This window comes from Cercospora beticola, chromosome 5 (assembly GCF_033473495.1).
Source record: "Cercospora beticola chromosome 5, complete sequence".
Classification (NCBI taxonomy): Eukaryota; Fungi; Ascomycota; class Dothideomycetes; order Mycosphaerellales; family Mycosphaerellaceae; genus Cercospora; species Cercospora beticola.
This window is the reverse complement of record NC_088939.1, coordinates 4323801-4349040: the sequence shown is the minus strand read 5'-3', so window position 1 is coordinate 4349040 and position 25240 is coordinate 4323801. Positions and strand designations below refer to the sequence as shown.

Here is a 25240-nt window from a genome sequence, read left to right as displayed (position 1 = left end):
AACGCCTGACTCTTGAATCAGCAATGGTGGCACCGGGCTTTTTACGAGTCGCTTTGGCCATTCACAAGCCCAGCTTTGTATGCACGCCACAAACTCTGTTCGCGCAGCGGTATCTGATACCGTTTGTGAACCTTGAACTCACCACAACGGGCTGACAGCTAACAGCCATCAGCTGCATTGCTACAATGGAACTTCCGAAAACGTCTTCATTGCTTGAAGCGATACTTTCGCGAGTTCGCTGGCTTTTGGTTGCAGGGTATGCCTGCAGTCTCTGACAAGATGTTGACTTCTACACGACTCACACGCGTCGTTCAGTCGTTCTAAAGGCTGCGCGCTCGCTCAATCATCCCGTCACCTCTCCTGCGCGAATTCTATTATATCAAACCCGTTCACTCTGCGAACCAACAAGAAGTTCTCTTGGTGCTGACGACAATGCGAGGCCGTCATCCACGTCGATCGCCCTCTGTGGAAAGTCTCACGGACAAATTCAAGACATGGAATGCATCATTGTCGGGCATTCAAATTCGTGGCTCATTTACACATAGAGCCGCGCTTCGCCCTGTTAGGGAGTCTCACGAAGCGCCATTCAGTCGAGCCGACTACACCAAGAGTACACCTACAATTCACGAGCGTGCCAAGGATAGCGCTGTGGACCTTGGAGAACTGCGCGATCGATGGGTCAGCGCAGACAACATCTTTAACGAGCATGAGCAGAATACTCGTCGACATGCTAGATCAAGAGATCCGTCGCGGAGTCGGGTCTGTGTCACATTACGAACATCCGAACAGTCTGACTATGATACCGACGGGCAATTCCTGGAGCGCATCGAGAAAACGCGCTCGGCTCGCAAATCGCGTTCCACAGCAGCCAATAGTCCAGCAGAGAAGAGATCGACTCACGAGCGTGTTGCGAGAAGTGCGCAGTCGATATTGCATGTGCCACTCAAAACGGAGAAAGCGTTACCTCCACTTCCAGAGGATGAAGGAATGGTCGTCAAGAGGACCTTCATCCACTCGATCAAGTCCAGTCGTCATCTGCGTAACATGAGAAGTCTCAGCAGCTTGAAGACCTATGTAAACCCGCACGAATCAATGCACTTTCGGTGTGTCGGAAGTCCAACCGAGGCCATCAGCGCTTTTGAGGAACTGGAACTGCAGAGTGAAAGGGACGAACTCCTCCAATCAATCAATCTCACAAGGATCAGGATGGGAGTTAGAGCCATCCAAAATCTGGAGCGGGCCCCATACCTCGACCGTGAAGCACAGGAAGCTGCAGATGATCTAGACAAATTTGAGTCCGTTCCAGCAGGGAGCACAGTCACCATGGATGAAGAAACAGCAACCGCTCAGCTCATCGGACCCGCAGGGTATCCGGGACTTGCAACGGGCGAGCGCTGGGCATCCTTCCAGAACAGAGCTCAGAGACAAACACAATGTACCTGCAAAGGCGGCATCCATATCGTGAAGACAGCGACATGTCCGTGCCACAATCAGCATGTGTTCGCTGCTATCACCGACGAGTCCTGGAAGGCGATAGGAATGGCGAGGACCGCTGTCGATCGAAGATGGGTGGTGCTGCTGTCAGCTTCAAATTCGCCGTTCGACAGTGATGATAGCAAGTCGATCCGAACACTCTTGACACCTGCGAGTTCCGTGCGGAAGCCGAGAGCCAAGTCGAAGCCGCGCAGGTCAGCGAATGATACGCCGCCGGTGCCATCGCTACATGGGGCCATGACGCCTTCGCTGATCGAGGACGATGATGAGACGCCAGTGACACCAGTCCTACCGTTCTAGAAGATGCAATCGCTGGTCGTGGGTCCAAGAGAGCAGCGTGCAGACGGCCACGTTGGATTATGACATGAGGAGCATATGAAAGCTCAGAAAAGGGTAATCGGAGTACACACTCGGGGAGATACCACGCACCGCAGTCGTGCACACTCTGACTCGCATCGGATAATGTTTACGAATTTATACCATGTAGCAACTACAAGTTCTTCCATGTACCTCGCTTGTCATCAAAACTTCTCACGCTGATGATGTGAATAAGACCAACTGCATCAGGCATCTCTCTCACCTGCACATTCCTTCCTAACTGCCACACAGAATCGTTCCTTCATCAAGCGCATCATCGGTAGCGAACAACACCATACACTACTACTGCACATGCACTCGAGCCTAAAACCGGAACCGAGAAATGATCAAGCAAGAGGATTTGCAGGATTGCTTTGGAATATATGTTGGTCGCATTTCATTCGTCTATCTTCATCAGCCACCAACAGAGAAAACGCCCTGCTTTTCGCTACCCTTCGTCGTATATGCATCCTTCTGCCGAAATATGCCGTTTTGCCGTTCCGTGATCTCGTTCTCATGAACTGTCTGTCTGTCTGTCTAGCTGTCTGTCTGTCTTGGTCGTGATCTGTCCGAAAATCAATTGCCCGCCATGATCTGTGGGTATTCTTCTGGCCGTGTCTCAAGAATTATGTACAAAGTATAGTAAGAAGTGAAATCAAATGAACAATCGCAGCGCATCGTTGTCAATTAGTCGTAGAACCAATACTCCGTGGCGTAAGGAACTTGCATCGCGCTGCCAGGTGTCGAACAGCTCGAAGGTGCCACGCCGCCGGCAGTCTCAACACGATACACGCTGGTCATTCCCTTAGTTCGTCCGGAGTTGTTGTCGACGAGGTAGAGCCAGTCGACAGCACCGAGACCGTTGGCCCCTTTGTAAGCGTTCGCAGGGGCTTTGACGCCTCCGCCTTTCTTGCCCGAGAAGAAGCATTTCAGCGTGTCAAGAGCGAAATTTGGCATCTGCAGGCCGTTGATTTGATCAAAGTAGTGTTCTCCGACACGTTTGGAGGCGAAGGCGGCGCTGCTGATTGTGTGGCAACGATCGCAGAAGCCGTTGGCGGTGGTGGGAGTGCATTTTGTTACTTTGAGGCAGGTTTCGAAAGCTTTGAGGGAGGATTTGCTGTATCTGTCGCCGGTGTTGGATGTTGTCTTTGAGGTGATGTCGTAGAGGTCGGCGATGGCGCCGGCTTGGATCGTAGATTGGACCCAAGTGGAAGATGAGGAGGAGCAGGTGTAGTTTTGGAACCCGAGGCCTAGGATGATGGCTTTGGGGTCTTTGGAGGGGACGGGAAGAGGTGTTGAGCCGGTATTCGAGATCTTGCTCAGTGGCAGTGCTGGCTTTGAGTCCTCGCTGCGTGGTAGGCAGAGAGCATTCGACGATGTGGCGAGTGTGGCAAGAGCCAGTACGAGATCCCGGATGAGTGTCATTGTGTTGGAGGTGCGTCCAGAGTAGGGTGAGAGACTAGTTAGGCTACCTTATCAACAATGACTTGTTGGAAGGGCTGAGAGCTCGAGTCGGTGATTGAGGTAGATGCTGGGATACCCTGCTCAGATGGAAGGAGACATACAGCTATATACTTACCGCCGAGCACCTGCCCTCAGATTGTGTATCTCCATATTGCTACAACAGGACCTCTCGGCCTTGCAGAGCCGCTGAGAGGATTCTGCTCCAACCAAGGCGGCGCGAAAAATAGAGACGGGTGCGGGATGCGCGTAGAATGCAACGAGGACGCAATGATCTGCCGCTTGGACACGCCACAGAGAGGGCTAAACGGGGTGGCACATGGCCTCTGCATGCGCGTGTTGGTTCGGAGAGATCTGCTACTTTACTGCCTTGGGCGAGGTCTGGTTGTTGACGCGGTGAGCTTGGTAAGACGACAGGCTGAGGACAGCCGTCGAGTCTGATGGCCGTGGAATGGTTCTCTCGATCCTCTGCTCTGCGGCGGCGATGTCATGGAAATGGAATGTCCAAGGTCTGTTGCCGCCGCAGTGCAGCTGCCGCGTGGAGTCAGTCGACGAGCCTACAATCTGCGGCCGGGCGGGCCTCCAGATGGCTTGCAGTAGTTAGCAGAGAGCAAGCTGCCCGCCGAGGGCATCCACAGCGGCTCCCGCCATTGTCTTTGTCGGGCGTCTGCAGCGCTCGGCGTGCACTGCAAATGCTCACGTACGTGGGAGGTCGGCCGTGTTGTCAGCGACATCAGCATGGCCGAGGACGGCAGAGGCTCATGCCATGCATCGGCGACGTCTGGCATGCAAAGCACAAGTGCATCTCGCGGCCAACGAAGGCGCGGAGAGAGCATGCAAGAGCGCTTGCGGTAATTAGTTATTCTAGCCGAGAATCTATTAATAGAATATCCAACTTCTGCTTTCCTGCTTCTTGATCTTGACAATAGTTGCCAAAGCTACACCCTCTACGCGCGCGACATCTCTCTCGACGGCAGCATTGCCATGGCCACGGCACCTCGGCGAGAGGACATTCTTGTCGTGCATCAAGGCGTGAACGAAGGATGAGCACAAAGCTCTCTGCAGCGCGCCAGCGAAGGTTCGATGTAGTCGAGCGGCCGGCACAAGCTACCCAGGCCACTGTTCTCACTCGACCGTGAGCACCCGACCTGCAGTACCAACAACATCGGCTGGCAGTCCGAATGGTGCAAACGACCGACGGCAAAAGGTCTCCGCGAGCAGACCAACTTCTCACCGAGCCGACGTGCATGGGGGCAATCTTGTCCATGTCCTCCAGACCAACACCAAGCTGTGTGTATCTAGCGCGCCAAAGAGGATGGTGGAGCTCAAGTTGCGGTCCTCCGCCATAGCAGTACCATCGCGATTCCAATGCAACCAGGTCAGCAGATGGCCTGGAGCGGCTCAAGATCTTGCACCGCAAGCTCAGAAAGCCCAGAAATATCCCAGAAATATCGATCCAAAAGGCCTACGTAGCCACTCTTTGGCAAACACGAACGCAGTCTTAGCCTCACTAGCGCATCGCAAGATTGCAGCTTGCGAATCTGGTCAAAGTGCAGATGGCAGATGCCACTGCGTTCATCTCTAAGCGCCGACTCACGTGGCTAGCCCAGCCATATGTTTGACCATCAGGTTGACGCTAAGATTTATTCGATCACGACGCTTCCTTGACGTACGAAAGTACCCGTGTGCGGGCTCGATCCTGACGATGAACTTTGATGCAGCAATGCTGATAAGTACACAATCGGGCGCGGAAATTGTGGCCGCTGCTACTTTTGTCGACGAACAGGCAGCATCTGTGATGGGGATAGAGTTGATCTCTGCCGAACAATTTTGCCGGGGCCACAACAACGAGCCAGTGCCACTCTCGGTATGTGTAGCGCTCACGAGCTCCGCGGCCAGGCTGGCGTGCTCACGAGGTGCCATCGCTCGCCGAACTCCAATGGCTTTGGGCACATTCCTTTACTTTCCTTGGATTTCCATGCTTTCTGCAGATGAAATTGCACAACCGATGAAGTTGAAGCCAGTGCCGAATCCGGACGATTCCAACGTCCGGTTTAACCAGAGACCATGAACGTGGCGAAATGACATTCACTCAACGGCTGGAACTCAGCAGCGTTGCTGTCTTCGAATGTGCTGTAGGATGATACAACACACATCTGTCTCGCTGCTGGCCACTGCAGATGCCTTATGCACAGGTCGCATGGTTGCGCAGTGAGTGGTGATTCAATGCACCTTGCTGATGTGCTCTTTGACACGAAGGATGGTCTTGCTGCAAGAGATTAAGGCCAGTCCCGTTAGCCAGGATCTGGTTGCTTAACTCATGAGGCAAGTCGTGCGATACGGTATGCATGTACACTCGGCCGCCACGATCCCCTGGTATGCGCTGCTGTCCCCATGGCCATCAGCAAGCAATACCACGCAGAACCTACTTGTTGGTCACGCATTGCCATCTACTTCGCACATCGTCGTGTGTGCGAGTATGCCATCGTAAAAATGTTGTCGCATACTTGACAGTACCACGCTGTCGAGATTCGCTGGAGTCGTAAGGACTGATGTTGAACAGATAATTCCACTGTGAAGAAGGTCGGTCAATGAATCGCTTCATTCTCTCAGTCGATATCTCACCTCCAATTTGGGAGATATTGAAGCTCGACCGGGGCCACGAGCACATGGTCAAGATCAAGTCGCGCACCCAGCAGCCGGAAGCGGACAATGCTTCCAACAGAATGGCAATTTCCCTTCCCAGTTCACCATGAACACTCCTGTCGAGCAACAGAGTTCAGCAGATTTCGACTCCGGTATAAGATATAATGGCGACTAGGCGTCCCTTCTTCCCCATCGTCTCGACCTCAGTCAAGCGGAGCATACCGACCGAAGTCACTCGTTTTTTCAAGTTCTTGCCCTCGCCGGCACCAAGCAGATTTTCATCGTCCCGACAGACCATTCTACGACTCGAGCCTTCTTCAAGATGCAATTCAAATACCTCGCCGCCCTCCTGGCGTCTACGGCCGTCAGCGGCGTCATCGCAGGCCCCGAGCCTGTGATCAACGCTCGCGCTCTCGAGGCCCGAGAAGAGCAGGCAGAGCAGGCTGCGCAGATGCAGCAGATGCAGCAGGCTCAGCAAGCTCAACAAGCCAAGCAGGTCGCTCAATTGCAGCAAGTCAACCAAGGTGCTCAAATGCAGCAAGCCAACCAGGGTGCTCAGGCTCAGCAAGCCGGTCAAGCTGCTCAAGTTCAACAAAACTCCAACGCCCCTGCTGCCGATCCGCCGAAGGCCGCTCCGGCTGATAGCAAGTCTTCTAGCGGTGGTGGCTTCTTCGGTGACTTGAGCGGTTTTATGCCCAAGGACATCACCGTTTACAATTATCCCGGCTATAATGGCCTCAACCCCTATGGCCCTTATCCACCAAATCGATTCGGGCCTCACTACCCCGATTTCCCCGTCATCGACCCAGTGTACAACTTCTGCCCATCATTCCTCCAGTGCAACAACAATTTCGACTGCGTCAGCTTCACCGTCCAAACGGACTTCTACGGCTTTGTAAGTGAACCACTTTTGAGACACACCCCTCGAAGCATATTTTCCACCGGCACTCTGGTGGCGGCTGCAAAACGCCGCTGCAACTTGTGAGACTCTTGACGAAGTGCGTGCTGACTCTCCTATAGAACACTTGCCTCACAGCAAACAGTTACCAGAGGTGTTCATGCACCTATCCTCTTCCTCCAGCCTTCGGTCCTTACGGTCCTTACTACTAGCTTGCTCGGCCCTGGAGCGGTATGGTTGTATAGGTTGAGGAGACACGTCATCTATTCTTGGTCAAGGTACATGTGGTTGCTAGAGGGTGGCAGGTTCGCTTGCGTGGTGTTGGAGTGGTCGTCGAATATCGTTAATGTGGAAGTCGATTAGTTGCGCATCAATACTTGCATCAAATCATAACTTGGCGGCAGAGTGGTTCTTCTTTAGTTGTTGGTTTCCTGCTATACGCGTGCCGAGTTCTGATCTCGAAGTCCATGGACTAGTAGTTTGACTGAGGTGACGAGAAGTCGCTCCATACGTACTATCGTTACTGACAGAAGTTGTAGTGCACGTGTGCTTCGCCTCCCCAACCTATTCCCTTGGCAGAGAATACAATGCATTATTGAGCAGCAAGACAAAGCGCACAACGGCGGATCCTTTCGATGACAGGCCAACAAAGGACACATAACAAAGACTGTAAAAATCGACACTGCGGTATTTCGATTCTTTCATTGCAACGACAGAATGGCGGGTCATGAACATATAATCTAGCTTGTCGCTCCCTCTCACTATTCTCTCCATCGGACTTCGCAGCCAGCACTCAGCTTCTCGACTCTACAGTGACCTCGCAGCTCTTTCGAATTTATGCTGTACAGACTTGTTGACCAAGTCGCCATCCACAGCTTCAGCAGAAGATCCAGTAAAGAGTCGTCGAGGTAGTAGAGAGACGAGAACGCTGATTGTGCTCGCTGTTTCAATTCCCTCCTCCACCTGCCTTCCGAACCAGCACAGCCCCCTTCCGAAACATCCAAAATGTGCCAATTCACCACCACCTACTACAACACCTGCAAACACTACTCCCGCCGCCACTTCACCTATTGTCCCACCGCCGAATCTGACCCCGTCACCTACTCCCGCGGATGCCACAACACAAAAGACACGGGTCTCAACTCTTCTTTCACAGAATGTATAACCTGTCAACGAACCAAAGCTCGTAAGTTATTCTTTCGTACAGGTCCCGAACCTGAATTGCAAGATATTTCTTATGGGATTGTTGCTTCTCGTGGACCGGGTGCGCCTTCTGTTCGCGTGACCTCGAGTGTTGAGACGGAGTATGATCCTCATACTTCGCCTTCTACTTCGAGAAGATCTAGTGTGGCGAGTGCTGGTTCTAGGACTTCATCGACATCTTCTGATGGTGAATATGGTGGCTGGGCCTTCAAGGAAGGTAAGTTCCGCAATATTCACTGGCGGATGTATCAGCCTGATACTCCTCGGGCGACACCACAACAGGTGAGTTCGATGTATGCTGTGCAGCCGAAGCAGAACAAGAAGAGTGGCGGTGATTTGTTGAAGTCTTGCCTGGAGCATTGACTTTGATGTGATTTGCTGTGCTGTTCTTTGAATGCTTTCGAGCGAAGGGTTTGGAAGGTAAGTCCGATCATGGGGAAATGTTTTACTGCTGACTACAGGCTCGAATATGCAGTATGGTCTTTGCCATCGATGGCCGGATGGATTGGGTTCCTGATCTGGTTGTAAGAGGTAATGGTAAAGGGTCAGCAGGTATGTATGGATGATGCAATGTGCATTTTGCGATAACTTCAAGCTCTAATTCTTCTTCTTTCATTTCTTTCCATCTGTGCACTTTGCTGTATCGCTTTGCCTCATTTGCATACTGATTGATGCATTGATATGAATGTGACGACGAGACAATTACCCATTTTCATAAAATTCTCCTTTCCTTGTAGATTAGTGGATCTATAGGGCAGGATCGAGTCAGTTAATGGCACCACTTTGATCAGCTTTGATGGAGGTTCCTATGAGGTACTGCATATCGATGCAGTGCACGCAGACTTGTGAGCATACGGCCTTGTCGCCCCGGCTCACTGGTCTTAACGCAGAGATGTGCTCCTGGCTAGTTGTGCGCTTTCTTCTGGGATCAGGCACATCTCGGCAGTGGAAACGCTTCATCGATATTTGCTTAGGATTGTGCTTGAGAATGACAGCGAGATCGACTGCTTTGTTCTGCCGATAGCGTGGTGCGATAGGGTCTGTCATGCAATTTGGGTTCCATAAAGGCAGCATAAAGAAAGTGGAGTTCTTGCACGTGGAAGAGTGGAGACTGACGAGTCTCGAACACGCGGCGCTCAACGGCAGCCCATCCCGAGACAGCAGATCAGCACCACGCCCGCCATCACCACCACTGCCGCAACAACACCCTCACCACTACTGCTGCACCGCTCTGCTCCGAATCTTCGACAGTCGCTCTTTTATTTTCAGTCTGATTCCGTCATCTTGATTATTGTTGGGACTGCAGCGCGAGAGAGCCCAATCGAGAGGCTGAGACTGGACCAAGCAGGAGATTATCCGCAGCCGCATTGACCCGCGCGGCGTAAGACGCCGTCTTTAGGCTGTGCGACGCGCATTCAGGGACCGCAGGACGAGGGATACCACGAGCGTCGAGGGAACCGACACTTTGAGGACACGAGGTCGAAAGTCGCGCTGGTTATCGCGACGGTGGGATTGCGACCATGGCGCACGGAAGCGCTGCCAATGGTGGGTCACGCCGTCAGGCTGCGGACATGCCTCCCAGAGCTAATGCCAGGGCAGAGGTCGAAAGGACGATGCGCAACATCTTCAAGCGATGCGTAGAATGCGAGCCGCAGACACCAACATGCCCAGCATGTCCAGAGGGAGACATCTGCTCTCTGGTACCGCAGAGCTGTGACAGCTGCGCCCACATGGTGTGCATTGCCAATCCCAATCCTACGCCCAAAGCCGAGAAACCGAACGTCGGGGCGATTGCTGGTGGTGTTATCGGAGGCGTGGTGTTCATCTCCCTCATCGTCTTCCTGTTCTGGCGATACTGGATTAAGAAGCGACGGCAAGAACAAGAGGAATGGGACGAGGACGACGAGATCGCGTCGCAAAAGGGCGTGTCGCAGTTCAATGCCATGAAGTCAGACAATGCATCCACAAGGACAAGAGGTTCAGTGGCGGCCAGCTTCCTCAGTCGGGCCAGCAACATCATCCACATTGCATATATTCCTGGTGTCACAAACCGAAACGGATCAGGCCACAACAGTCTGCTGAATGCTGCTCCTGTGCCTCCGATTCCAGCTGCGTATGCCAATCAAACATCCCGGACCACGACACCGAAGAGCCCCCTTAGCAATGAAGGCGACGCTCTCTTCTTCCGACCCTCAGACCTACGGGACACCATGTACTCGGACAGCTCATCCTTGCGGTCAGGGAAGAGGGACACTCAATACACAACGCACTCTATCACTCCCTCCTTGGCTCGGTCTTCCATGATGTCCGACGTCTACCGTGACGATGCCACCACAGAGCCCATGCCAGCAACACAAGTCATCCGAGCCCTGCCGAGAATGGTGTCTGTTAAGTCAGGCACATCTGCCACATCTACACCATCTATGGAAAGTGCGCCAACACTGGCGCCTCCAAGCTCGTCAGGGAGCGGGGTCAAGACTGTCATGCTTGGGGAGAAGTCATCGAATGGAAGTCCGAGCTCCTCGCATCACACTGGCGGCACGTTTATCAAGGCTACACCGGTGACCATAGGTGGTAAAGGAAAGGTTCGAACACCTGGTGTGTCGCGGCAGGCCAGCGACGCATCATCCTCCACGGGAAGTTCAAACACGAAGCCACTGAAACCTTCTCCTCTAGTTGAGACTGCAAATGAGTCCGATGAGGAGGACGAGCATGCACGAGCGCGAAAGAGCCTCATTAGAGAGACGACTGCAGCGGCTGCCAGCCCTGCGCCGCTCATACAGCCACTCGAGAGCCCATTCTTTGACGCTACCGAGCTGCAAACATCGGCGTCTTCATCATCGCAAGGCTCGCGGCCCAACCCATACGCGGCTATGTCAGCATCTGTCGGTTCCGGCCCGCGACCCAAGCGCAACGACAACAGAACGCCGGGTGGTCTGAGTGCCGTGATTGAAGAAGCCGCAAAACGAGCTTCACAAGAACCTGAACACGATGGTATCGGCGGGAAACGAGACCAGAGCCCCTTTAGCGATGTGCATGCAACAAAGTAGGTTGCTTGAGCATATTGGACAGCAGAGATGAGGATGAAGTTTTTGGAAAAAGGAGCGCAATACCCCATTACAGAAGATTGGTACGAGCTGGCTCGGAAAGCGGTTACGAGCTATGAACTACTGCATTTCTTTTTTCCTCGCTCTGGTATGTGTAGAAGGAAGGATACTCGGTTTTTTTATGTTTCTCTCAGAGACCCGCGCATCAAAATGCTGTGAGGTATTGAATGGATGGTTCTTGGATGGAGTTTAGGGATATAGTCAGAGCCAAGACTGAATGATACCACCCATGTGAGGTTCGATTTGCCTCTTCTTTGTGATCTTCCTCTCCGTCGTTCATGTTTTTCGCTTCTGGACGCTGTGCCGTGTGCAGACCCATGGTGAGACCTGGGTACACGAGAGCCTCCTCCGGGCTGGTCTCGAGCCAAATACCAACATGAAATGGGATGAAATGATTCAGAGCTCCATCTCATGACATCGTTTGAGAAAGGCTGTAAAAGTCTCTGGATATCTGGAGAGTGAACCAAGAAAGCAGGGCACGAATCAGAAACTCCCCCAAGGACCAGCGCTGCCCACCAACTGTACCCACGATCATGCATGCATATTCCCATTTCTTCTCCTCGCACTTTACATGGCCATCTCCGCCTGCAGCTTCCGCAGCTCTTCTTCCTCATCATCCTCAACAGCTTGCTGTTTCCCTTTAATCTCCCCTGTAGGCTGATTCGGCAACCTCGATATCTGATCGCTAACCGGCACATTCCCTGTATGCAACATCTTATTATCCAGTTCTTCCTGCTGCAATTCTGCCAGCTCGTCTTCGAGTTCATCCTCATCCACGCCTTGCATCGAATTTCCTTGCGTGAGGGCATCGGCGATTTCTTCGCCGATTGCGTGTTGTTCTCGGAGGTCTTCCATGGTCTGATCGACTTTTTCGATGGAGAGGTCGCCGTGGATTTTTTTCATGGCTTGTTGGGCGCCCTTCATGGCGTCGAGGGTTTCTTTGTTGATGTTGGCGGTTTCGATGGAGGAGATTTCGCGCTCGACGGTCATCATTTGGGCGCTGGTTTGTTCGAGTTGGTGTTCGAAGGCTTTTTTTCGTCGGAGGGCTGCTTTGGCGACTAGATGGGGCGGGTCAGTCGGTTTTCCCCTGGCGCGATGCGTGGTGAGGGCTATGTCCACATACTAGCTTTGTTGCTGGTCACGTTCTTTCGCGCTATCGCATCTTGCTCATCCATCTGGTTTTGCAGGTGCTTCTCCCGCTTGGACAGCATCTCGAGTGTGCTTCGTAGCCGCAGGATGGCATTCTTCGGGGCATCTTTCTTTGCTGCAGCACCTCCTCCGAAGAGGTTGCCCCAGCCCCACGAAGCCATGGTCCCGCAAAATGGTCGTTGCTGATTATCGTGCTTCGTGGAGAGGTGTGAGGAGTGAGACTCAGGTCGAGCGAAGAAGATGTTGCGCCGGTGAGGTGGTCAAGTGAGGTGTCGAGGCAGCAAGTTAGCGGAGCGTGGCCGTGTCTATCTCGTGGCTGCCTCCCGTCGTCTTTGCGGCGGGTGGAACAAACGTCGGCCTGAGCGATGCGGTCATGTTGAGTGGCCCGCGCACCCCTCACGTGCAGATAAGCCCGCCGCGAACCTTGTTCCAGACGCTTCTTCTTTCCATGTGCTTCCCAATAACACACTCTCGCCCTCACAATTCCTCCAAGTGCGTGGAGATGAATCGCTCCACGAGATGTCTGAACACGACCCAGCGAATCGTAGACCCGAACCAGCACGATTGATACTGCTCGATCAAGCACAGCTCCAATCACCAGGCACCAAAATTCGCGTGCTGGGCTGGTCAGTGCCACGCGACTGCAGTGCTTCTCGCGCTGATTGTATGCAGTGTCCATGCATACCACGTTGAAAGTGCAACGCTCGTCTTGAAGATCGACTACCCTGGAACCAGGTCGAAGACCCCAACACTCCTAGCGACTATCGACAATGTTCTTGAAAATGTCAACCATGATTTGCTGCAGGTTGGATCCTGGCTGAATGTTGTCGGATACGTTCAGAAACCAGTCAAATTTGAGAATTCGATGCGGAACTCGAATTCTCAGCCATCCAGACGAAGGACACGACGCGTGACTCCCCTTGTCGATGTCCTCATGATCTGGTCTGCAGGAGCAATCAAACTGGACGACTATCTGTCTGCAGTGCGCAGCTTTCAGGAGACTCTGCCCGCGAGACCATAACAATGCTGCCCGACGGGGCTGTATGCCACTCCTTCGCTCATGCTGAACGGCATGCTTTTGCTGCTTCCGACGCCATGTGTTGAGGGACTAGTCGCGAGAATGGATACATTCAGCTGCTCCCAGGCTACCAACAGGATATCCTCGCTAACTTCCTTCTCTGCTCCGACGACATAGCTGGACCTATGTCCGGCTTCGATGTCTTCCCCAGGGGGCGATCTGTCAGCTTCTGCTGTTCTTGCGGTAAAGAGGTCGAGGCGGAGATGGATGTGTTCCCCGGGATGGTGGAAGTGGCACGTATGCCGTAGTACGAGTAATTCATGGACTTGCTATCGCAAAGTGTACAACCAAAGAGGAAAGAAGGAATATGGCTTGTTCTACATAAGCTATCAAGATGCTACGTGCATGTATCGAAGAAGCTCGTTGGTAATCATTGTATCAAAGTACGAGCGTGTCAGTTCATTGCTTTAGTGCTCTCAATGATGTGGTCTGACGAATGCACGATAGCTGTGAAACACGAGTGAGAAGATAGGACAGTCCATGGCGTGTCTGCCTCAAAGGTTGGATTTTCTACCACTCTGAACAAAGGCTTGTGGAAGGACAGCGACCTAACAGACGCGCTCTGGCAGTGTGTCTTGATGACGGATTTGCTGCACGAACTCATGCGGGACGAAGATCATTGAGCCACAGTTTCGGCAGTCGGCTCGAAGGAGCATCGTGGCTCAAGCTATGCATTCACGACAGAGGCTGATCGCAGACTAGCACAGCAGCAGCAGCACGAATTATGCCTGAAGCGTCGAGACGGACGTGGAACAGCGCGTGCAGTACGAGATTCGAGAGTGTGGAATGTGGCTTTGCGGGTTGTGATTGTGGCACCACAACGCATTGACCAGAGCAACAGGCGCGATCTGGAGACTGGGATTGCAGGGAACAGATCGTCATCACGACAACGCCTTGCGCGGAGGGCGCGAAGAGCGCACCCGCCAAGCAGCACCTCCCAAGCAGCAGCAGTATCGTTTAGACCATCGATGTGATGGCCGAGGAGACACACAGCCAAAAGTGAGGTGTCTGCATCATCATTGCTCGCACGTTTGCAGTGATTCATTCCATGCGCGACGACATCGACCCAGACAAAGTTTGGCAGTGACGTACCACGGAAAGGTCGGCTTACACGTTTATTGCTGCACACCTCTTATACCGGTTCTCTGCCCACCCGTTCTCCCTCGCCCATCCCGTCTGCCACGCCAAACAATAAAGCCGCTGTCGCCGTCGCACCTGCCTCCTGACCCGTCATCCTCGTCCTCTCGCACCTCCAACACCGCATCAACACTCACGACAACACCTCCCACGACACCGTCGACATGGGCATGGCACAGCTTCTCGGCCTCGGCCTTCGTGGCTTCCAGTTCTTCATGAGCTTGCTCATCATGGCCATCATCGGTAACGCGATCGCAATGGGCGCCGACCCGGCCATCAACAAGTACGCGCAACAGTTCAACGCAGACTGCTGCATCCGAGACATCGACTAACCGTGACCCAGCTACACCATGTTTTGCGCCGCCTTCGCCATGCTTTGCCTGTTCTTCCTGATACCGGCGACCTTCAACGAGCGATTCGCAGTCCACGGCATGTTGCCATTCGTCCTCGACCTCCTCCTTACCATCTTCTGGTTCTGCGCCGCCGTCGCGCTTGCCGCCCGCCTTGGTGTGCACAGCTGCAACAACGATGTAAGCTGCTCCAATGATTACGCGACATGAGCTCAAGTGCTAACCCCCAATCAGGGCTACGTCCGCACCAACAGCGTCTCTCGAGGCGCCAGCAACCCAGCCGCAGCCTGCCGTGAAGCGCAAGCTTCTTGCGCCTTCTTGTGGTTTGGCTTCGCTGCGTTTGTCGCCACCACTTTCCTCAGCAGCAGTGGCATCAGCGGAGGCAGTGCACCAAAGGGTATCCGCCGTGGCCCAGCAATGTCCCAGGTCTAAATTGACCTCGCCCTTCGCATCACCTTCACAACGATGACGAATGTTTATGTGACGAGGCTGGCTAACGTCCTCCGCTCAAGCAGGGAGAGGACCAACGCCGCTTTGAATACGCGAAAAAAAGACATGCCTTGGATGGCACCGGCAGCAACGGCACGACGAATCTGTGTATCACGTTTATTGTAAAATGGAACGACTCTCGTATTTTATACTTCAGCTGCAGCTTGAGCGAGACGGCACTGGTGGCATGCAATCGGCACTGGGCGTTGAAGTTTTTTGATGATACCACCTCAGCTAATGTTTTTCACCAACAATCGTACAAAGCGAAAGCAATTCAAACATACTGCTATCTCACAAGTTCTCATCCCCTTTGCCTGTAAGCTGGCCGGCGTCCCTCGGGAATCGCTTTCATCCTGTCGCCGATCACCATCTTACGGCATTCTTTACGTGGTTGCGCGACATTGCTGACGGACAAGTTGGCCTGGCTCAATCCAACGTTGTCGATCAGAGTCCTCTGCACTACGACTTTCACCCTGCGCATGCCGCTCCTGTACAGACTTCCAAATGGGTCTCGTGGTCTCACAAGAGCTACATCATCACACGTCCGCGACGCCACAGGATCGACGAGTGGGTCGATCAGGCACGGGCCATTGCCAGGCGCGTCTGTGGCTTCGAGAAAGCTCAACACGACTTCACGCGTTGCAGAACACAAGCGTGTCATTCTTCGTGCGTTGCTCCCTGCGGAGCTTGACAAAACAGACGGCGGAGTCTTCGTGCTTACGGTACGAGATCTAGACTACCTTGTCAGCTTCAGTCCAGTCAATCGCTCGCGGCGCCGGTCACAATGGTTGCTGCCGGCTACGGCTCTTGCAGGATGCCGCGGCCGACCGAAACTGTGCCTGGGCTGCTCTGACGTCGCCATGCTTTTTTGCTTTCTCACGCTGGCCCAAACAGTAGTCTTCTCCAACGCACCGTGCACCAGATTCAATAGGTCACATCTCACAGGCACAGTAGTCCAAAAGCTTGTCTGCAGCTACGTCAAGACTGTCCTTGTCATCTTTCAGCACGTGTTCCGGCACCCGTCGGTAAGAGCTTAGTGATCTTAGTAACTCTCAGTTGATGCGTGCACGACGCGCCTGGGGTTCTAGAAGGGTGTGCCCTGTATCGCGACAACGAAAGCACATGCTCAGCTTGCAGCGCTGCTAGTAATATTTGAGGGACCTCCGCGGTCGAAGCGTTCGTTCCTTCCACCTGAACAACTTGCAGCTTGGGTCTCCGGCAGAAAGAGCAGCGGCAGAAGCTCGCGGCCACACATTTCGATGCCGCCCGCCATCGAGGCAGTGGAAACGCCACTGAGCGCTGGTGAGCCAACGCGACTGGACAATGAAGGCGAGTCATCCGTCTCGACAATCGACGCTCTGCCTAGCGTCCAACATGGAGCATCTCTCGACAACGAAGCTGAAGATGAACGACCTCGTGAGCGGGTCGAGACGCCGCCGGGGATCAAAGGTGATTACTTCTCAGAGTTTCCGGGTGAAACGGACGACATTGTGAAGTCGATCACAAATCCATCCAATCCGGACGAAACGGGACCAACAGTTGTTGGAAGAAAGCGAGCCAGTACAGCACCCATGAGCAGACCGAAGCCCCCGACTCGAAGCAGCACCTTGTTGAGAGCCATGAGACGCAAGCAACATCCCTACCAATACCAATTCGATCCCATGTCCTCCGAGTCAGACTCTAGTACCGATGATGAAGAGGACAGGCGAGCGACGCCCCAGCCAAAGAAGCCGAAACGAGTGCAGAGCAGGGTCGAGCAGAAGGAGGAGGAGGAGCAAAAGAAAGCAGCGAAACAAGGACTGTCGTTTTCGAAGTTTCACATTGGAAACGAGTACTTTCGCACTAAGGGCAAAGTCTCCAAGAACGATGGCCGATTGAAGATTTCGATCAACGAGACAGCGAATAGCGGCTATCTCGCCAAAGCTCTGGGTCACAGCATTAGACATCATTTGGACATTCCGAACAAACGCGACAGAAAGCAACGAAGATATGCGGCGGAGCATCCAGATCGCAGTGCAGAGGATGATGCCTCTTCCATTGCATCCTCACTCCCCGCGAAAGCAGGCAAACCTCGGCTGAATATCGTAATCATGATCATTGGGAGCCGTGGAGACATTCAGCCTTTTCTGAAGATAGGCAAGATCTTGAAAGAAGAGCACGGGCATCGAGTACGAATAGCGACGCATCCGACATTCCGAGACTTCGTCGAGAAGGATGGCGGTCTGGAGTTCTTTAGCATCGGTGGTAATCCATCGGAACTTATGGCGTTCATGGTGAAGAATCCAGGGCTCGTTCCCAACCTACAAACGATACGCGAAGGAGAAGTGAAAAGGCGACGAGATGGGATGGCCGAGATGTTTGATGGGATGTATCGTGCGTGTGTCAATGCCACGGATGATGAGAAGGACACGCTCAATATGAAGTTGCTTGGGGACAAATTTCCGTTCGTTGTGAGTTTTCCACACCTCTGGGGCATAGGATTACACGCTGACCTTACGCTAGGCGGATGCGATTATCGCAAACCCTCCTTCAATGGCACATGTACACATTGCAGAGCGGCTTGGTATACCGCTGCATATCATGTTTACGTTTCCTTACACTCCTACTCAGGTAAGTATCTGGCAGTCAATGGAGTGTATACAGGTGTGCGAAAATGCAGGACAGCGTTTGCTGACCCCGATCAGGCCTTTCCACACCCTCTTGCAAATATCAAGCACAGTAAATCTAATGTTGACCCGAACTACATCAACTTCATGAGCTATCCGCTCGTGGAGATGATGACCTGGCAAGGTCTCGGAGACATTGTCAACCGATTCAGAGTTAAGACTCTGGGTCTCGAGCCAGTCAGTTCACTCTGGGCACCGGGAGCGCTCTATCGTATGCACGTTCCATATACGTATATGTGGAGTCCATCATTGGTTTCGAAACCATCAGATTGGGGGCCGGAGATTGATGTTTCTGGCTTCGTCTTTCTGGAAATGGCCAAGAACTTCAAACCGGACAAGGATCTTGAGGACTTCCTCAATGCTGGTTCACCGCCAATCTACATTGGCTTCGGGTCGATCGTCGTTGATGACCCGAACAAGTTTACGGAGATGATCTTTGAAGCCACCAAGATCGCAGGAGTTCGTGCGCTGGTCAACAAAGGATGGGGCGGCCTAGGTGTCAGCAACCATGATACACCCGATAACATCTTCATGCTTGACAACGTCCCACACGACTGGCTTTTCCCGCGAGTGAAGGCCGTTGTGCATCATGGCGGTGCCGGCACTACTGCTATTGGCCTGAAATGCGCCAAGCCGACCATGATTGTGCCATTCTTCGGCGATCAACCATTCTGGGCCGCGCGAGTTTCAGAAGCGAAAGCCGGCGCTCACGAAGTCGTGCCATGGAAGCAACTTACTGCTCAAAAACTGGCCACGGGCATCAAGCAATGTCTGACAGAAGAGGCACAACGTAACGTGCAGAAGTTGGCGGAGGGTATCGAGCGAGAGGGAGATGGTGCTGCGAATGCAGTGGCTTCCTTCCACCGCTCGCTGCCCCTAGCTGGGCTTCGCACTATTCGTTGCTCCATTCTTGAGGACAGAGTGGCCGAGTGGAGGATTAAAGGATCTGTTCTTCGATTGTCTGCGCTTGCTGCAGAGATCCTTGTGGAAAATGGCAAGCTCAAGGCTAGCGATCTCAAGCTCTTGCACAAGGTCTCGTGGAACGACTTCGATGGGCCAGGTGAACCACTTACAGGTACCTTTGGCGCTCTGACAGACTCTCTGTACGGCATTGGTACTGGAGTTGGCATGGTCCCTGTCAGGATGGCGAAGCACATATGCAAGCATGCGGAAATGGAGCGCAAGAAAGCTGAGCGCGAGAAGCGCAGAGAGGAGCGGAGGAAGAAGAAGGCTGAGCAAGCCGCCGAAAGTCAGCCACACGAGGAGTCGGAGCAGAACACGAATCGTCGGCCTCCCGCAACACGGAACGACACTACGAACACAGTGGCCACGGAGCTCTCTGTCGATGCAGCAGCTCAGCCCGTGTTCAAAGAGCTTGCCAGTGACTTCCACCGAGGCTTCAAGCAGTCCGGCTGGGCATTCCTGACCATGCCAAATGACCTACATCTGGCTATCGCCCAAGGCTTCCACAACGCTCCTCGTTTGTGGGGCGATTCGACTGTCAGGAAGCCCATCAGAATCACCGGCGTACGATCAGGTTTCACAGCTGGTCGGCGAGAATTCGTCTACGGCATCTACGACGCATGGACAGGACTAGTCACGCTACCCAGAGGAGGTTTCAAAGACGGCGACACAGCAGGAGCAAAATTGGTCGGCTTTGGTACTGGAGTCGGTAAGGGCCTTGGAGGATTCGTGATGAAGAACATCTCAGCAGTCATCTCGCCGCCGGCATACGTGGGCAAGGGCATGTTGATCTACATCAAAAAGCGACATGCAGACAACGGTCCTGGATCAAAAGCCTTTATTCGCAGAGCACATCTTGTCCAAGGCACGAAGGATCTACAGGCGCTCAAGCAGCAGGATGATCCTGAGAAGATGGAACAACTGCAGGCAATTGAGAATCAGGTGCTCGAAGGCTGGAAAGTCTACGAGGATGTCTGGCAAGCAGCGTACGATGCATACGGACCTGTCGGTGGCGGTATCGTGAATCGCATGAAGCTCAATCGAGAGAAACGGCGGTGGCAGAAAGCTGGGGCACTTGAGAATATCAATACAGCAAGCAGAGCGCTGAAGCACGCAAAGCGAGGCGATGATCTCAAGAAATACTTCGCCAAACGCATGCGGGAAATGCAAGCAGCTGAAGCACCCAAGACGAGTGCCATGGAAGCAACCGGAGACGGGGAAGATGTCGAAGTGCCACCTGGCGGCGGACAAAAGTATACCACGTATGCCACGGACGAGGCTGAGGAGAAGAAGTATGGCAGCGGGGAGAAACTCTCTCCAGAACAACGCAGTGGCTCGCAGTCTTCTGCGACTGTGGTCGCGGGGAGTGAAGATGGAGACCAGAAGGGGCGACGAAGCTCGGCGTTGTCTTCTAAGGCTACCAACGGCGATTTGCTAAGGAAGATTACCAGCGGAAGCAGTAATAAGCGGCCACTTGGCCGCGTGGGCACGGCTTGATGATGTTGATTCTGTTTACACTTTTGGATACCCCTTCTTGTTGGCATTTAGCGAACACAGCGAGGCGTTTGGTATGGACGTTACAGACATTTCTTTGGGTCATGATGAGCGCACGAGGTATGGATGAATGGCATCGAAGTCTTTGTACATTTCTTGTACACAAGCTGCGTTGGGTCAGGTATCTGATCAATCAACGTTCACGTTGTACTCGAGAAGAAACCAGTCTGTTCAGTCTTCCTACGTGTTCTCGAAATTGCTACAGCCAAATCTCGGAGCAGACTCTAGTTCCAAGTCGTGGTAATTGCGATTGTGATTCTGAACACTCGTGCTGCTTGTTTGCAAAACAATGAACTCATTCTTCTTGGTCAAACACGCATGAAAGAAGTCTTTGGACTGCGACGCAAAGGTCTCGCTGAAGCAAACATGCATTCACTGCTTTCGACCAGAGGAATAAATATGGAGTCGTGAACAGTATCTCGAATGCAACATTACCAATTCGTTGTACCCAGTCCCAGTTCGCAACCATGAGCGGACACAATAGCCGAGACCGTCCACCAGGACGAACGACTCAACCTTGGTATGAATCACCGAAGTGCATTTGCGAATACATCGCGGACCTCTTCTGCTGCTGCTGCAGCAGACGTCACCAGGACCTCCATGGTCTAGACAGAGAGCAGCGCAACCCACCACCAACTCCTGCTTCAAGCCCGATGACCACGCCAACACATCGCAGACGGCCAGAAATTTACGAACTCAGCCCAATGGAGCGCAACAGTATCAGGCCGAGAAACGACGAGAGAGTCCGCGTGGAAAGACTGCCTGGATATGAGCGAAGCATCCCGCCAAATCCTCGGTTTGCGAATCAAGTCACTGAGCCGCCGGTGATCTACAGTCCGACTGCGAGACTTGTGCCTAGCGAGACGGAGCAAGATGCGCGGGAGGGTGGCAAGGGGAAGGGAAAGGAGAAAGAGCTGGAGAAGAGGTCCACGCTCTGGAACAGGGCGAGGGCATTGGAGGAGAGAAAGGAACAGCTTGAGCGTGAGGAGGAAGAAAAGGATCGCCAATATTCTGAACAGCTTGAGAGGCTTCGCGAAGCGCAACGCAATGCTGAAGAGAACAGAAAGATCGGGTTGAGATCGGGGGTGCGTCAAGAGTCGCCTCCACGCGAAGAGCAGCCTTTGGCACGCGGACCAAGCGCTGCAAGTGAGGCTACGAGCTTCCGCTTCCAAGAACGCCAGCAACAACGCTTCGACGACACGTATAGCGTGACAGACTCCGACACGCCTACACCGCCAGCTCGAACTCGTCCAGCTCGGATTCCAAGTGGTGATCTGGCCACACTTCCGTCTGTGAGACGTCTTTTGGAGGAAGCTGCGCAACAAGAGGCTGGAGCCAGTGGCGACTCGCGTTCTTTCAGTGCTGGAAATCTCCAGCAAGTCGCGAATGGGGCAGAACGTAACACTCGTTCTTCCAGTGCTGGAGAAGCTACAGGAGATGAACTTCCAGAAACGCCAGCAGCTGGTAGACGTTCAGCCGAGCTGCCTTCGACACCGCAGACATTGGGCCGACCATTCTCGGATTACGTCTCTCCGTCGCAGATTCAGATCTCGCCAGCACCAGAGCCAGCAGATCTTGAAAGAGTGCGTGTCTTCGTTGAGCGGCTGGGCAGGGGCGAACACCCTGGCGATCGCGATTGTACTCGCTGAGTTGCCAAATTGCGGCTAGCTGGAACCAATTATTCACGATGCCGTCTTTCATCCAGGATGAGAGGGGTTGCGCAGGAGCCATTGTAACATGGCAGCTCTTCAGGCGAACTTGTCATGTTTGCCCTTGACTTTCACGTCCAACATAGCTTCATGATAATTGCCTTCTTTCCTCGCCTTTTTCAGCTTCTTCACCTCATCATCGTCCAATCGTCTTCCCACCTCAGCTTCCAGCTCTTTGCGAGTAATTTTTGAGCGCACTTTCTCCGCCTTCTCTGTCTTGTGCTTTGGTTTGAAGCGAGCTTGCATACGGATGCGAATGCTCGTTGTCTCGCCCGCAGCCTCTGCATCGCCTCGAACTTCGGCAGGTGTCTTGTCGCCGTCTACAGACAGGAACGTAGATCGCATCGTCTCAATCTCAAATTGTCCTGGTTTGCCCTCTGCCGGTGTAACTTTGAACGTCTCTTCTGGCGACACAGCTTCGCGAGTCGATGACAGAATACCATACTGGTCGCAGCCCAAGTATTTCCCGTGATGACCCTTGAATGTGAAGCTGTTCTCCATGCCCACAATCTTCTGACTGACCCATACCTGTCGCACATCGTGTGGTTCCGCCGAATGTGGCTCGCCCTCGATCATGTTCTCGATCTTGCTCGTGAAGACTCGGCCGAGCTGGTCGACGGCGATGCATGCGACTGGCTCGGAGTGCAGCACGAGGATCACGGGTCCGGCAACGTCGTCGATGGCGTCCGCAGACACCCAATTCTCGTCGTCGTCGGCTTCGGCATTCTGCGTAGACACGAGCTGCTTGGAGGAAGGTGTGTCGGCATCGTCGCCCTCCTTTGCCTCTCTCTTGCGCTTCTTGGGCGGCTTCTTGTCGCCCTTGAATGTCAGCGCCTTCACCATCTTTGCGAGATGTCCACTCTGTGCTCAAGATTTCCGAGCTCGAGTTGTTGTTGATCTTAGAGATGCCAAGGCTAAGTTAGAGCTTCGGCAGGTACCCACCACTGGTCTACGTGAAACTGTACCACCACACCTCCACCTGCGCCACTTTTCGCATGTCCTTCTCTAACCTCCATGGCGCACGATGATCAACATGCACCAAAACAGCATATTGCCAAATCCGTGCTCGCGACATTTGCATCCCGCCACAGATTCTTGAGCACCGCGCAGAGCAGCAAAGCGCATGGCGTGGGTCATGAGCGAATACGAGCCTTTGACGCCCGTGTCTCTGGACGGCAAAGATGGCGATCATAAACTGGAGAGTCCTCTCACACGCCTACCTGGAGACTGCACCGATATCCGCAAGATCCGTGAGCATCTAGAAAGCTTCTTCGCCATGAATACCGAGCTCCTCAACACGAGGCAATATGACAAAGCCGTTAACATAGATGGCTACGACCAAGACTTCATGGCTAGTATGCACAACCAAAAGGCAGAAGATTTGCCGGGCTGGGTCGACCACCATCGCCGAGGGGCACTGGAGTTCCCTCAGTCAAAAGTGCGAATACTGGGCATGACTTCGAAAGTCGATCCCAAGAGAGGACTGGCTTCGCTCTTCACGGACATGGAAATCACCGGCAGACCCCCAGGAGTCACCATACACTCGATGACTATTTCCGAATTCAAAGTCTGCGATGGCAAGTGGCTCTGCATGAAAGCGACTGGAATGAGAGGAAATTCAATGCTTGTGTGAACATGTGCTTGTCTAGTCTATTGTGGTCCACTACTACCAACCCGCCCACAGCTGCTCTGGCCGTCTACAATACTCTCGCCAGCGCCCAGATGCTTGCATAGAAGAGCGCGCCAGCGACAGCGGCCGCCTTTGGACCCACGGCAGTTGCCGCGCTGTCTTCAGCCTGTGAAGAGGAAGACTCGCCAGTCTGCTGAGCGGAACTGCCACCCGATGTATCGGCTGTCCCCTGTGTTCGGGTGACTGACCTTGACACGCTGTCCGTTGGTGTCGTCGCGGCAGAGGTCAATATTCCCGATGGCAGCTGGCTGGGCACCGCATCTATCGCAGACGGGATTGACAACAGATTCTCGATAAGTGAGTCCAGGCCAGTCGATCCACTGGACGCCGCACCGGACGCCCCTGCGCCTCCGCCTGCCACCGTGGTGCTCAGTACTTGCAATACCTCTGTGGGGCTCGCAACGGTATCCGCGCAACCATAGTTGGTAAGAGTTGCTCCTTCGATAGCAAACTCGTACTTGACACACTTGGGGAATGCAGATTCAGTGCATCGGTAGATGTCCTTGTTGGCCTGACATGCAGCATCGCAAGGTTCCTCAAAATCCAGGCATGTCGTGTAGTACCCGCATTCGCCCAGCAATTGTTCTTCCGCGGCGACAACCGACGAGCAGCAGCCGAAAGCATTGTATGTCAGATTGAACCCGCAGAATTCGCCACCGGTGCATTGAATGGCCATCGCTAGGACAAGTGTCAGTACAAGTCAGGCAGGACAAAGGTCGGTGGACTTACCAGCATCGCCCTCCGCATAGCCGCAAAGTGGGGACAGCTCATCACTCTGGCGACGAGGCAGAAAGGCTGGAGGATGAGTGGGTCCTGGAGACCACTCTCGTGCACCGAGCTTGTCTGCAGCAAGCACTGTCCGGGCTGGCAACGAAGGGAGCCCGGTAGCCATCGTCTTCGAGGCCAGTAGAAGCGAGCTGACAGCAGCAAGGAAGAACATCTTGGGCGTGTGGACACTTCGAAGCGGGAGCATTTGCTGGACTTCTCCAATGAAAAGATCGTATGGTTCTGGAAGTTGAGACGTTGCGCGCTATCCCTGGGACAAGATATAGTCACTCGAGATACCGCCCATTCAGCAGTTTCTCATCAGCCGCAAGCCGATGAACACCTTAGTCATGCTTGCGCAGCGCCTCAGGAGACCCTCGCGAACTCCGTACCACCGACGAATATCTCATAAGCATACCAGTACGCTCATGGTCGTGTTCCACAGGTTTCTCTGAGCCCCAATGCAGCTTCGCTGACGTTGGCGTCGCAGCCAAGGCCGCTGGAGTAGCTGTCTATCAATTCAG

The 25240-nt window shown here is 53.6% G+C and overlaps 12 protein-coding genes across 12 annotated transcripts; 8 read left to right on the top strand and 4 right to left on the bottom strand.

Annotated features, from left to right (window-relative positions):
- Positions 1-432: 432 nt before the first annotated feature.
- Positions 433-1794, top strand: RHO25_008891 (uncharacterized protein; the record flags this gene model as incomplete). Its single annotated transcript, XM_023604695.1, has 1 exon — positions 433-1794. The coding sequence occupies one exon, from the start codon at positions 433-435 to the stop codon at positions 1792-1794; it is 1362 nt and encodes a 453-aa protein (XP_023460696.1).
- Positions 1795-2538: 744 nt separating this feature from the next.
- On the bottom strand, positions 2539-3276 carry RHO25_008890 (uncharacterized protein; the record flags this gene model as incomplete). The annotated part of the gene is made up of 1 exon (XM_023604694.2): positions 2539-3276. One exon carries the CDS (start codon positions 3274-3276, stop codon positions 2539-2541), a length of 738 nt encoding a protein of 245 aa, XP_023460697.1.
- Positions 3277-6280: 3004 nt separating this feature from the next.
- RHO25_008889 (uncharacterized protein) lies at positions 6281-7068 on the top strand (the record flags this gene model as incomplete). The annotated part of the gene is made up of 2 exons (XM_023604693.2): positions 6281-6853; positions 6979-7068. 2 exons carry the CDS (start codon positions 6281-6283, stop codon positions 7066-7068), a joined length of 663 nt encoding a protein of 220 aa, XP_023460698.1.
- Positions 7069-9579: 2511 nt separating this feature from the next.
- Positions 9580-11109, top strand: RHO25_008888 (uncharacterized protein; the record flags this gene model as incomplete). Its single annotated transcript, XM_023604692.2, has 2 exons — positions 9580-9604; positions 9659-11109. 2 exons carry the CDS (start codon positions 9580-9582, stop codon positions 11107-11109), a joined length of 1476 nt encoding a protein of 491 aa, XP_023460691.1.
- A 624-nt stretch (positions 11110-11733) lies between these two features.
- On the bottom strand, positions 11734-12476 carry SNF7 (ESCRT-III subunit protein snf7; the record flags this gene model as incomplete). Its single annotated transcript, XM_023604691.2, has 2 exons — positions 11734-12224; positions 12290-12476. 2 exons carry the CDS (start codon positions 12474-12476, stop codon positions 11734-11736), a joined length of 678 nt encoding a protein of 225 aa, XP_023460692.1.
- A 358-nt stretch (positions 12477-12834) lies between these two features.
- On the top strand, positions 12835-13336 carry RHO25_008886 (uncharacterized protein; the record flags this gene model as incomplete). Its single annotated transcript, XM_023604690.2, has 2 exons — positions 12835-12941; positions 12988-13336. 2 exons carry the CDS (start codon positions 12835-12837, stop codon positions 13334-13336), a joined length of 456 nt encoding a protein of 151 aa, XP_023460693.1.
- Positions 13337-14694: 1358 nt separating this feature from the next.
- On the top strand, positions 14695-15312 carry RHO25_008885 (uncharacterized protein; the record flags this gene model as incomplete). Its single annotated transcript, XM_023604689.2, has 3 exons — positions 14695-14813; positions 14874-15060; positions 15115-15312. 3 exons carry the CDS (start codon positions 14695-14697, stop codon positions 15310-15312), a joined length of 504 nt encoding a protein of 167 aa, XP_023460694.1.
- Positions 15313-16628: 1316 nt separating this feature from the next.
- On the top strand, positions 16629-20495 carry RHO25_008884 (uncharacterized protein; the record flags this gene model as incomplete). The annotated part of the gene is made up of 3 exons (XM_023604688.2): positions 16629-17819; positions 17872-17979; positions 18054-20495. 3 exons carry the CDS (start codon positions 16629-16631, stop codon positions 20493-20495), a joined length of 3741 nt encoding a protein of 1246 aa, XP_023460593.1.
- A 524-nt stretch (positions 20496-21019) lies between these two features.
- On the top strand, positions 21020-22201 carry RHO25_008883 (uncharacterized protein; the record flags this gene model as incomplete). The annotated part of the gene is made up of 1 exon (XM_023604687.2): positions 21020-22201. One exon carries the CDS (start codon positions 21020-21022, stop codon positions 22199-22201), a length of 1182 nt encoding a protein of 393 aa, XP_023460592.1.
- A 99-nt stretch (positions 22202-22300) lies between these two features.
- On the bottom strand, positions 22301-23104 carry RHO25_008882 (uncharacterized protein; the record flags this gene model as incomplete). The annotated part of the gene is made up of 1 exon (XM_023604686.1): positions 22301-23104. One exon carries the CDS (start codon positions 23102-23104, stop codon positions 22301-22303), a length of 804 nt encoding a protein of 267 aa, XP_023460585.1.
- A 280-nt stretch (positions 23105-23384) lies between these two features.
- Positions 23385-23894, top strand: RHO25_008881 (uncharacterized protein; the record flags this gene model as incomplete). Its single annotated transcript, XM_023604685.1, has 1 exon — positions 23385-23894. One exon carries the CDS (start codon positions 23385-23387, stop codon positions 23892-23894), a length of 510 nt encoding a protein of 169 aa, XP_023460584.1.
- Positions 23895-23958: 64 nt separating this feature from the next.
- Positions 23959-24891, bottom strand: RHO25_008880 (uncharacterized protein; the record flags this gene model as incomplete). Its single annotated transcript, XM_023604684.1, has 2 exons — positions 23959-24629; positions 24681-24891. 2 exons carry the CDS (start codon positions 24889-24891, stop codon positions 23959-23961), a joined length of 882 nt encoding a protein of 293 aa, XP_023460587.1.
- Between the last annotated feature and the right edge of the window lie 349 nt (positions 24892-25240).